A 12,521-nucleotide genomic window follows, 5' to 3' on the forward strand; every position below is an offset into this window, starting at 1 on the left:
CCATGCTGGGAAATGGGAAACGGGCAGGGGGCTAATCGCTCTTTTCTGTCATCTTGTCACCAACTCAGATCGTGCGAAAGTATACGGCATTAACTTACATGCAAAATCTTAGGTCACTGACCGTATATAGACATGCATACAGGGAGGTCTACTCTGAGTGAAAAGACAGTTTTCTGTCAAAACAAAATTTGAACAAAGTACTAATCTCACCCAAAATTTCAAACAGATCTTCATTCAGACATTGACCACTGGACCAATGTCATGAATGTTCAGTTGGTCTGAAGTCGTTTAGTTTGCATCCATAGAGTAGAGACGACATACACCAAGCTTCACGAATTTTGAACGGATTACAACACAACTGGGCAACAAGATTTTTAACGCATGAATGACTTTCAGAGATGTTCACCTTTGACCTCTGTATGATCTGCATGAAACAAATACCCAGGCAGGTATATATGTCACATGTATGAAATGCCATACAATATCCCTTGAGGCAGAGAGATAAATTCCAACAAAACCTGTACGTCTAATGGGCTGATTAATTACTATGAGAGTATGTACCTGTTTTATAAGACAGTAGAGTCTCCTCCACTCGGTCTATCAAAGTGTCCAATGTCTGTCCAAAGTTCTCAGTAAATTTCACTTCCTCATTTATTTTCTGGGCGTTAGAGAGTCTGATCATCTTGGAACGACAGAGTGAATAAAATATGGACAAGAAGAAATCTCTCATCGACTTCTTACGCCTGTAAAACAAGTACAACCCGAATTTAACACACTTCCGGGCAAATACTCATGTACATATACACCGTGTACATTGTATCAAGTTGATGTATTTTAGTGACTGTTATGACAATGTCGTGTCTACCTGAAAATCATTTAACAATAGGTTTCTGATTGGTAATTATGACTCATAAAATGTAAATAAGGTAACATTCACACCTTCTTTCCTCTATTATTTGCATGTAGCAATTATTAATTGCTAAAAGCTCTTTATACTGTCCCGGGGTATTACTGCAGTTATCTTGATGCAGAAGAATCCTGGAGAATGAGCCTCAACCTCCTTGAAGTAAGATGTCATCAATTATTTTAAATAATATGTGTAATAATCATGAAGTCTGGCAAACAAACATGAATGCCAAAGAGTTTTCAAAACAGACTACAAACCAATTTTTACCTTAAGTTGTTGATGAGTATGGTTTCAAGTTTACTTCTGTGGCAGACTTCTTCAGCCAGAGCTGTTTTGCCCATCCCAGCGTTTCCCCAAATGTAGACACCTACAGGTAACACACAAAACAAACAGTACTTGTTTACACAATTGGTTAGGGTTTAAACTTGACACTGATTTGAGATCAGATTTCATATCATACCTCTTACAGTTGGGCTTTGAGTCCTTAAAAAGCACAGGATTTCATTCATTTCTCTTATCCTTCCCACGAAGTTGGCGTCTTTCGGTGACAGGCTTAGCTCTCTTTTTAATTTCGCTGTTTTAATCTCATCACTGTACTTCTGGACTAATGTTCGGAATGTGTCGCCAGTGGAATCCATCATTTGACTTCCAAATTCTCTTTTGGAGATGTTGACCAGGAGTTCCATGAAGTCTCCACCATTTCTCTCCACGGCATCCATCAGTTGGCCAATGTCTGTAATGTCTTGGCCGTTCCCATCAACATGTCCCACTCATAACAGTATTAGTTCATTCAGCTGTTCCTTCGTTAAAAAATTCCTTAACTTGTAGACCAAGGCCTGCTTAGGGTGAACCTGGGAATCCTCAAGGCCCCGGGCTTTCTCCTCTATTTCGTCGTTTTCACTCTCCATCACTGAATTGTCACAAAGAGTGTCATGCACACCTTAGACTTTCTGGTGACCAAGCTGGTCTCTTAAGCCATGTTAGATCAGTTCCAACTGGGGGTCATCGCCCAAGGGGAGCCTAAAAATTATATAAAAATAAAACCACCGTAAAAACCACTACTAAACTCAAAGTTTAGAAAGTATTTAATATTAGCAGAATACAGGTTGTGACATATCAAAGACATTCATTACGGATATCTAAACTCTTATGAAACAAAAGGTACATGGATTTGTGCATGGTGTTTGGCTGCGGAGAAGGTGTGGTTGGCTCAGAGATGCGTCCGGCATGAGGGAGGGCACAGTCAGGAAAGGCAGCAGAGAGTGCAGGAGTTGGACAGGTCTTCTTACAGGAGCAGACATCACCTGGTTGAAACATATTTCAGTCAAAAGCAGAAAGCTTTCTGAAAAGTATCATACTTTATTATTTTGATGAGATTTCACCAAACACCATGTTGAACAAAATGTCAATACTGCACAAATGGCTGGTGTGAATCGAGGCAGCCATCTAAAGAATTTTATCCAATGAAACACGTTGCCATCAGATTGCGGGCCTAAGCTGTGATGTAGTCTCCATGAAGTGACATATGATAACACAGAACTACTGCATACGACATCATTTGGAAATTGTTTACAATGATTGAGTTACATGTAACCAAATGGCTATTTTACACAGGGTAGTGGGATAGGTGTGTATCCTTTATGGATCACCAGAGCAAAAATTAATTGATTTACAAACCATGTAATATTCAACAACTGTTTCACAGACAGCAGCATACCGTTTTGGCCCAAACCACATTCATCTCCTCAGTACACCCTGGTCAAGATATATGGTGCTGTACGTAGTGGGGCCTGTTTAATTCTTGAAAGTCGTGTTCCCTTTCTCAAGGTGCTGGAGTGGTATGTTTAATTTTTTTGTCAAGTTTCTCAAAGGTGGTGCTGGACAGTGTGTGTTTGGTTTGCTTATCAGTTTCTCAAAGTGAAGTTTAATGGGTGTGTTTGATTGTTTGTCAGTTTCTCACGCTGGAGCTCGACATACAGGGGTGTTTTTTTTTTTTTTGTTTTTTGTTGTTGTTGTTGGTCAGTTTCTCACGCTGGAGCTAGACAGATGAGCTTGAGTGTTGTTAGCTGTGTGCATACATGTTGAGGCCGGGCGGGTAAATATGCTGCTAAAGTGCTGCCAAAGAACTATCACGCTCGATAGAGGCAGGCGTCGATCCAACACACGAGAAGCAGAAATTCCCCCTCAACATCGTCTTGGTCGATACAGACTTACATTCCGCAACTGATGTTTCATAGAAAGGACGTCTGTTATTGGGATGGCATGGTTACACTCGATCAATAATTTGTAAATTCAATAATTACAAGGCAAGGAATCGAGCATCCAAGTCTGAATGTCATACACTGTACCTTGACAGCAGGAGCTCTACCCCAGGTGAGTAGGCCTACTTCCAACTCCTCTCTGGGCTGGCGTCAGTGGTGCAGGCCTACCATAAACTGTGCAGTCAGCAGAAGTTGTAGTGATACACTCTGCAGGAAATTCAGTTTACTTGTAATTATTGACAAAAACTAGAAATTTGTGATCAAACCTACCCAGCTACAGACTCAATCCGACTTGAAATACTTAAAATGGCGCCCACTCGCAAGTGGCGATTTAGTTTCATTTTCGATGAAGAGGGTCTCGATGAATGGAGTTCGTGTCCTCATGTCTCGGGCCATTCCATAGATTTCGCTTTTTTCCGGTAAACGAACTTCGCAGACATTAGAAAGTTACATATAAACAAGAATACTGAATGGAATGGTATATTATAAAATAACACCGCTTAAAACTAACATAGAGTTTTCACTGTGAACACCCTCTCTCCTGACCCTCCTGTACATCCGGGTCTGGGACATCTATCGAGCATTTTCCTAGGCAACAAACCAGAACTTGGCGGAAAACACAGTACCAGTAAGGGTTATTTTGGCGTCATTAACTTTCACAGGTAGTCTAGAGCTGTAATTGGGAGAGCCTTAATTCTTAAACATATCTACGTAGACCAAGGCCTGTTGACAGAAACAGTGGTTGGATAGACCTTCTCGTGGGGTCAGATCGAGTTGATCATGATGTCGCAAAATTTACACACAAAGTTGTCACTCTGACGCTTACTTGGGATTAAGGCCAGAGGCCAGATCTTAACTCATTGTTTTATACTTGTGCTTATATTTGAATTAGATTAATGCATTAATTTGTTTTGAATTGAATTAAGTTAAAACAATGTCAAATTTAACCCTACCCTGCTGATGATGTATTTGGGGCCAGATTCTTTTCTTTTGCCTATATTATACATGTATAGTTATGAATGTCAGACATTGGAAGCAGATGAAAAGTGGGGAGGTGGGGTTTATGTGCACTGTCCCAACCAAGGAGGCGAGGGTCCAGGGATTGAAAAGGTCCCGGAAGCCCTTGGCTCCTGTGTATAGCCGTACATGTGTTTGAGATTCTTTTAAGAGAAAACTAGAATTTATATTGGTGTAAAAGAGGTGTGGTTATTGCACAGTGCAGTTGCAGGACTATAACGAATGTGGGTTAATTGTAGATCTAACAATGCAGTTCTAAGCCGCACTGACTAGTTGTATTAAACGGTAGGTCCAACTAATGTGTATCTATCGGCTGCAAAACGTCAGGTTTTAAAAGGTGCCATTATTAGATTTTTAGGACCCTACATTTGATCACTTTGTGAAGATGAATGTGCTGTAACAAAGTGGATGAAATGAATCTTCCTCTGACTCTGGAAAGAGCAAACCTGTAATACTCAACCTAATTTTGGTAAATCGGAGCAGTGAATGCAATGGTTTGTGTTTGGCAATGCTTGACTCCCGAAGAAAGAAATTCTCACAGTTACATAAATGATGTAGGTAAATCAGAAAGTGACAAATTGTGCCCCATATGTTTACTTGCATAGCCTGACTGCCAGTTACAAAATTTCAGATATCAGTTTTCACTGATGACATATGATTGCATTCCCCAGATGAAAATATCTGACCAGTAAAATTACATGTAGTGCGTTAATCTTTGTGAAGTTATTTGAAGAAATGTTTTAACATCCGATTCATTTTATTTATTTGATTGGTATTTTATGCCGTACTCAAGAATATTTCACTTACACGATGGTGGCCAGCATTATGGTGGGAGGAAACTGAGCAGAGCCCAGCAGAAACCCACGACCATCCGCAGGCTCCTGGCAGACCCATATGATTCAAAAGAGTAAGGGAAACCATTGAACAGTCACTGTGGTGTATTTTTATAGGGTAGGGGTAGGCATGGGGGTGAGAGAGAATATATGTTGACTTTTGAAAGGGTGGGGGCACTGACACTCCAGCTTCTTACGCTACACTATATGTGATGTTTTCAGTATATAGACCTAGCTAGATGTGGACTTGTCTGGAGATATTGATTGAATGGTTCATCTCAATTCACTTTACATCCTAGTATATACACTGTACGTGACTAGACCGGAAAGCACACGAATGGCCGAGTTGCCGAAGACTCTGACCGGCATGACAGTAGGACTCAAAGAGTAGGTTTCCTTATAGCTAGCTTACTTGTTACCCATTATACATTATAACAGAGGAAAAGGCAGAAAAAAAGGTAGAAAGTAGAAAAATCCAACTGTATCATGTGACCTGTCAAAAACGTTTGCAACTATGTTTGATCACGTTCGTGATAAAATGGACATTTGAAAAAAGTGTCATGAAAAGTAATTTAGAGTGGAGGAATTATGGAGAAGATTGAGAATCTGAGTGTTTGTGAACTTGAGAAGTTCCTAAAAAATAGGGGGTGTGATTTATGCCACTGGGAAAGTGGGACAGGTGAATGGTAAATTAAGGTCAACAAAGTTTGCCTTACATTTTTCACCATTCACGTGACACAGTAGGACTGTTTTTTACCTTTGATGACAGCAGACTTCCAACTTAAAACCCCCCTATTGCAGCTTATAGTTTAGCTGGGGCCTCTGTGACCGAGGTGCTTAGCACATCAACATGGCGCCAGGGCCCAGGAGCCTGTGCTGGCTTTCTCTCTGGCCATATGTGCCAGGAAGATCTGCCAGCAACCTGCGGATGGTCCAGTTTCCTCCCACCATAATGCTGGCCCCCGTCATATAAGTGAAGTATTCTTGAGCATTAATTGCATAAAACACCAATCAATCAAATAAAAAAATAAATGTAACCTGATCTCAATCAACAAGTCCAAAAACTTTTTCCAGCCAGGCGTTGTTAATGCGGTGATCTGTGATGAGACAAAGTCACATCCTGTGATTTAAAAATGATACTGGTAATTTAAAAAATGTATTGATGGGGCATTTGATGATCTGGAAACACAAGACAGGTCTACGTGTGTGTAATCTGTGCAGTCGTACGTCAAAGTGAAGGATCTCTATCTCTATTTTTATCTTCATTCTGTGTTGTAATTAAATTTCCATATACCTTTCCAAAAAGCAACTTAAAGGATACATGAAAAGGTGGGCCATCTGTAAAAAGATGAGCATGTTTAAGTGAAATTAAGAAAGATATGCCAAAAATGTGGAAAAAAAAAATTCATTTTTAGGCATAGTTTATATTTCTTGGTAAGGCCTCTGTTTTATACATATTGTATACATTTGTTTTCTGTCAGTCCCAGAAAAAAAGTCGCATTATGATAAGGCTTTGTTAGTATGACCATTTGGCTGACTGACTGGCTAGCTGCATGGCAGGCTGTTTCCCAACAAGCCCTTTTGTGTTGATTATTTAGTGTATACTTACATCGTCGCATAACTTGGAGTTTGTAAACTTGAGGTGTTCAATTTGCACCAATGGCCCAGAAGTTGAATTCAGTTCAGTATGAATATTAATTCACCACCCGCATTCAGCATACATAACCACAGACAGTATAAGCACAAATTCTTGACAAGAATAAGACTAGTAAATCTTTTAAAAATGGATCATCATTTCCTGTAATTAAATCTCTAATACTGCTAATTTGATTTACAGGCATATATAAGCAATGCATGTACGGAATATTACCAGAATTCATGCCCCTTGTGTGTTTCAGCTAACCTCTGGTCCTTCCTGAGTTATAGAGAGTGTGTTTAAATATGGCGGGGAGTTCAGAAGTAGCAGAATGTTTGGATTCTCATTGCCTGGAGGTTGATTATGCTGAGCTTTTCAGTGAGATGAGTGCCAAGTTAAGGAATGAAGATTTCTATGAGATGAAGATCCTGTCCAAGGACAAGCTGGAAACAGAAGACATTGAGAGTGTGAAGGACTGGAACAGTTTTTTCAAACTTCTGCATGACAAGTTTAAGGGGAGACAGGAGGAGCTACTGAAGTTTTTGGAAAATGTTGCTAAACACACAGGTAAAACTCAAAATCTGTAAGAATGCATTTCACTGTTTTCTTATTGTAAGGACAGAGAATGTGCATGTAATATATCTTCAGTCTCTGTGGATGAGGTGGTTGGACTGGGATATATCTGCCTATTGAAAGTTTCCTAAAATTTTATTCGTGACTAAGTTTCAAAATCATTTAAGTTCTGTTGATGATAAAAACATATTTTGAGGTTTGTGTAGAATTTAGGATCATATGCTAGTGGAAAAATATGACTTTCATCACCAAAATGAAAAGTCATATTTACCAGGCGATCTACCCCAGGTTTCTCATTGTCCTTGTCTTTCAATTATTGATAGAGTTATGTATATATATTGATGTGAAAAAGACATTTGAACACTGAAGCAGTGGATGTATTTATTTTTCAATAGTGTAAGAAAAAATATTGATGGAATTAATTGAATTGTTTGGCTTACTACACCATGTGTGTACTTTCTCTGTGTCTACATGTGTAGAAAACTTTATTGGACCAACTTGTGAGAGGCTGCAGGACATCATCAGTGAGTACCTGCAAAAATTTAAAGCTAAAAAGGAGGAGATGCGACTGCATGGAATATCCAAAGATGAAAACTTTGTCGGAAGAAGAGAAGAGTTAAAGAAGATATGCCATTTTTTGAAGGAAGAATCTTCTCAAATTCAAGGTATATGATGTGAATGTAAAGTACTAATGTCAATGATGAGAACTTGTTTAAAGTGAATACTGCTGTACACATTTATGAAGCTTTGGTTTCCTTCACCTTTAAATGTCACGGCTTTAGTTTCATTATGTGTAAAGAATTCTTGAGGAGGCCAATGAATACTTATTAAGTAATTCAAAATATGATTTTTCTTAGTAACAAGCTTGTTCTGAAACAGTCAAACACTGTTACATGTTTTTTCGGTAGGGGTCTGTATTTGTGGCTTAGCTGGGATGGGCAAAACAAGCTTGGCTACAGAGGTGTGCTACAGACTCAGACAAAAGTCCGAAATATTTGTCAAGAAGACATTAAGCTTGAGGTATGTTGCTATTAGCAGTCTCATGCATGATTGTGGCCGATAAGTCCTACATGTACTCTGTGCTGGCTGGGTTTTATTTTCTGTTTTTTCTATACTTTAGTTTTAAAGGCCAGCAAATTATGTTTGGTAAACTGGCCATTTAAAGTCTAGCTGCTGGAGAATAATTGTCCCCCTCCCAAATATAATGTGGGGCAATGTCAATTTGCACCTGTCCATCATAGAGTGTGTGGCACATAGACACAGGGTTCAGCGTCTGATAATTGATTCACATGGTGAGGGTGATTTTGTAACAAAAAGTTTATTTTTCTTGACCATTTCCATTCACTGTTGGAAGGATTTCTCACAAATATAACGATAGTTGCGACATCACACTGTTGTTCCCCAGATTATTTTTCACGCATGTACACTCAGTAAGCTATTTTAGTTGGCTGAAATATAGAAATAACAGATAATCATATCTGATCCATATTTCCTCATGCATGTATTGGCTGTACACCATCTTGTGTTGTTTTACCACGTGTAAAACAGCACATTGGTATTGCGTGAAGTCCGATATTTGTTGTAAAAGTATCTTGAGGACTGTGCTGTTTGTACAGCCAAATCAAAGCATAGGCCTGAAGTGAACCTATACTGCTGTCATGTCACAAGGCCACTGTGTATCAGAGTAGATTATTAAGATTGATTTTCTGATGTTTGTTAACTATGCCATGTACTTATACTGTTGTGATGTCACAAGGTCAAGGCCACTATGTATCAAAGTGCATGTATTAAGGTTGATTTTCTGATGTTTTTTAACCCTTCCGTGAACCTATACTGTTGTGATGTCACAAGGTCAAGGCCACTATGTATCAGAGTACATTATTAAGATACCGGCCCGGATAGCACAGTTGGTAGAGCGTCCGCTTCGGGACCAGTAGATCCAGGATCAATCCTTGATCGGGTCACACCTAAGACTTTAAAAGAGGAAGTTGTAACTTCCTCGCTTGGCGTTCAGCATGAAGGGGATAGTGCAATGACTGGTTGACACCCGTATCAGTATAATGGTTCGGGTGGGGCGGCTGACTTGCCTTCGGTAAGTCGTCTCAGTGAAGCAGCACTAAATAAAAGAGCGGTGGAAATCCGTCCTGCAACAAGGAGGCACATTACACGTACATGCACCCTAATGATTCCTTCGTCGTCATATGACTGAAAAATTGTTGAGTACGACGTTAAACCCCAAGCACTCACTCACTCATTATTAAGATTGATTTTCTGATGTTTGTTCACTCTGCAATGTACTTATACTGCTGTGAAGTCACAAGGTCAAGGCCACTATGTATCAGAGTACATGTATTAAGGTAGATTTCCTGATGTTTGATCACCAAATTTCACCGTTTTTTGTTTTCTTTTTTATTCCACTTTTCTGTGTTTTACATGAGTTCATGAGATGTTAAAATATATGTTGCCTACCTGTTGATTGGCAGACCCCATACAGAGATCATCTTTAGTAACATTTTTATTTTTATACAAAACTTTGAAAAGTGATGTTCTTTTTCAGAGGCCAGAACACTGTGGCTGATTTCTATCACTCTGTTCTGAGTGGCTTGTCAGCTGAGATTCAAGGTTACATTCCACAGAAGCACACTGAGAATTATCTGAAAATGGCTGTTGAAGAAAAACTGAAGGACTTGCAAAAGGGTTTGTGATGCTTAAGCTCTGTTCATGATTGTATTATACTGACTTGAAGAATTCAACAAAATGACAAATTTGTGGAGGTTTAACTTTTTGTGGATTCACAGATACAGAGGTGACAGTGTGTCATGACATTTAATTGCTGGAGTTGCCATGATAGTATCCAGATTGCCATTGGTCTAGTGTTTAGGACATCCACCTGAAAGTTGCGATACCTGGTGTCACACCAAAAAGGGGAGCCTCCGTGGCTGAAGAATTAGCACGCCAGCACGACACAGTGAACAAAGAGACCGTCAATAATGCGGTTGCTGTGAGCTCAAGTCCTGCTCGTGCTGGTCCATCTCTAGCTGCACGTGAGAAGGTCTGCCAGCTACCTGCAGATCATCATATATTCCTCCCGCCATAGTGCTGGGCGCGTTACACCAATCAGATTAACCAAATAAATCATTGTTTAAAAATTGACTTGCTACTGCTTGCTTGAACAGGTTGACCTGGTGGCAGTTTTATGTAACAGGGTTGTGTGTCATGTCTGGTGTCTTCGGTATGATTCTTCGGCGGCAGCACTTTGGTTGCATGGGCTCGCCCTACCACAAGAAGACACAGTATACACACATTGAATGACCCCTAGTTTTCATACTACTGAAAAATTGTTACGTATCACGTAAAACTCCAAGCATAGATATTGCCATTTCAATATTATCTGCCATAGACAGGTTTGAAGCTTGAGTCCAGGCAACTACTCAGATTCCTTTCCACATATAGTCTTAATTTTTTTATGGAAACACAGAGACAGAGATGACGATTTGTAACAATTGACATTCATTTATTTTCATGTTTGCCGCGGTAAAGATTGTCATTTCCCTGTTGTCTATTATATAGATACATGTAGGTATGAACTTTGTGCCCAGCCTTAACATCTCCGATTGGTTTGCCAGTTTACCTATACTTCTATTTTGGCCATAGATACATGTATGTAGAAGTGTTCATGTGTCACATCACAGTAGCCAGAGTGCCAGTTTCTTGATGTCTGCTATAGAGATATTGCTTATGTAATGCTGTAATCAAAAAAATTAAATGACAAGATGGTTGGGTATTCCAGGTAAAAATTGCCCAAATCATAAGAAAACAATCACACCTTGCCAGGTGTAGGACATATTCACCGACAAATGTACAACACCAGGTTAGCATGCTAACACAGCACATTGACATACGAGACTCTCCCCAATGCGATCGCTGTGAGTTCAAGTCCAGCTCATGCTTGCTTCCTCTCTTTCGTACATGGGAAGATCCGTCAGCAACCTACAGATTGTTTCTCTCAGGCTCTTCCCAATTTTCTCTCGCCGCCCGTCTCATGATATAACATTCTTCAGTATGGCCTAAAACTGTAATCAAATGAATAAAACCTAGGTAAGTAAGAACCATTAATGTTACAGTTATCGGGCACTGTCATTCTCGGGACATAAACTTGATTATAACCCTCTTATAATTAATGGTTACTCAGTGTGACAGAATAGGATTTCATTGGAAATAATTATTTACCTGTACTTGTGTTTTTATCCAGATGTAATTCTGTTTCTGGACAACCTTGATGATGTATCGCGGAATGTAGATTTTCACAATGCCCTCCGAGAACTTCTGAAGATGGAAACAAACAAGGTGTGTATTGGCGGACCATCAAGTCATTTCTGTCACCTACTGATCAGATGTTTGCAACTTTTTTCTCCTAAGAAACTCAACATTTACTATGACCATTATTTTTTTCAAAATTACAAATATATTATCATGAGATGAAAGAGTAAATGTTGACTTGCCCCCATAGGACGTGCTAAGCTGGCCCGGCGAGGCCATGCAGAGTCTGAGCACATGTCACCTTGCTTACACTGTATGCAGGGCTAGCAGCCAGCTGACAATAAATCATGTGCAATGCAAGTGAACAGAAACCAATGTAAATTTATAAACCATGGAATACTGTTATTCAGCATATAACCGTATCAGTGTGAAGCAAGAATCTACGACTGTTTAATGGAGGAGTTTGACAGTGGCAGTTTCATCACTATAGCGATTGAGGTTCCCTGGACTCAGGCCACTTTGGGGGTGGATGGAGAATGTGGGGGTGTTCATCACGCTCTGAGGAAGAGCAACGGTGACATAAAAAATCTGACCATTGACGGAAAATATGCATAAAGTAGAGCAGTAATTTGCAGGTGAACATTCAAAAAGCCAAAACAACAAAAAGAAATTGGGGTATAATTTTCTTCATTTGGCTTAGAAACATAATTTTTGTTTTAGATATCCTTCCATGTATCCTTTAAGGCTTAAGATGTGTGATAAATATGAGCCTGATGTTTGCACTGATGATTGCGCTCATGTTTGCCTACATGATTGCACTGATGTTTGCACAGATGTTTGTCCTCATGTTTGCACTGATGTTTGCCCTCATGTTTGCACTGATGTTTGCCCTGATGATTGCACTGATGTTTGCCCTGATGATTGCACTGATGTTTGCCATGATATTTGCACTGATGTTTGCCTACATGACTGCACTGATGTTTGCCCTCATGTTTGCCCTCATGCTTGCGCTGATGTTTGCCCTCATGTTTGCA

At 39.7% G+C, this 12,521-nt stretch overlaps 2 protein-coding genes across 3 annotated transcripts in view; one reads left to right on the forward strand and one right to left on the reverse strand.

Moving 5' to 3' along the window:
- The window catches only part of LOC135461342 (uncharacterized), a 71,798-nt gene that overhangs the window by 11,123 nt on the left and 48,154 nt on the right, over nt 1-12,521 (reverse strand). The window contains exons 1-3 of one of the 2 annotated variants that reach the window (XM_064738385.1): nt 3,256-3,459; nt 1,175-1,927; nt 562-743 (exon numbers count right to left, since the gene is read on the reverse strand). The exons of the other annotated variant lie outside the window; for it this stretch is intronic. Of the exons in view, the coding sequence (XP_064594455.1) occupies nt 562-743; nt 1,175-1,248 (256 nt within the window). The 5' untranslated portion in view covers nt 1,249-1,927; nt 3,256-3,459. Of the gene's footprint in view, nt 1-561; nt 744-1,174; nt 1,928-3,255; nt 3,460-12,521 lie in introns of those variants that run through there. 2 annotated transcript variants of the gene reach the window in all.
- On the forward strand, nt 3,742-12,388 carry LOC135482273 (uncharacterized). Its single transcript, XM_064762172.1, has 6 exons — nt 3,742-3,796; nt 6,917-7,221; nt 7,707-7,892; nt 8,136-8,247; nt 9,785-9,924; nt 11,480-12,388. The coding sequence occupies exons 2-6, from the start codon at nt 6,960-6,962 to the stop codon at nt 11,707-11,709; spliced, it is 930 nt and encodes a 309-aa protein (XP_064618242.1). The 5' UTR covers nt 3,742-3,796; nt 6,917-6,959; the 3' UTR covers nt 11,710-12,388.

The sequence above is a fragment of the Liolophura sinensis genome, chromosome 1 (genome assembly GCF_032854445.1).
Source record: "Liolophura sinensis isolate JHLJ2023 chromosome 1, CUHK_Ljap_v2, whole genome shotgun sequence".
Lineage (NCBI taxonomy): Eukaryota > Metazoa > Mollusca > Polyplacophora > Chitonida > Chitonidae > Liolophura > Liolophura sinensis.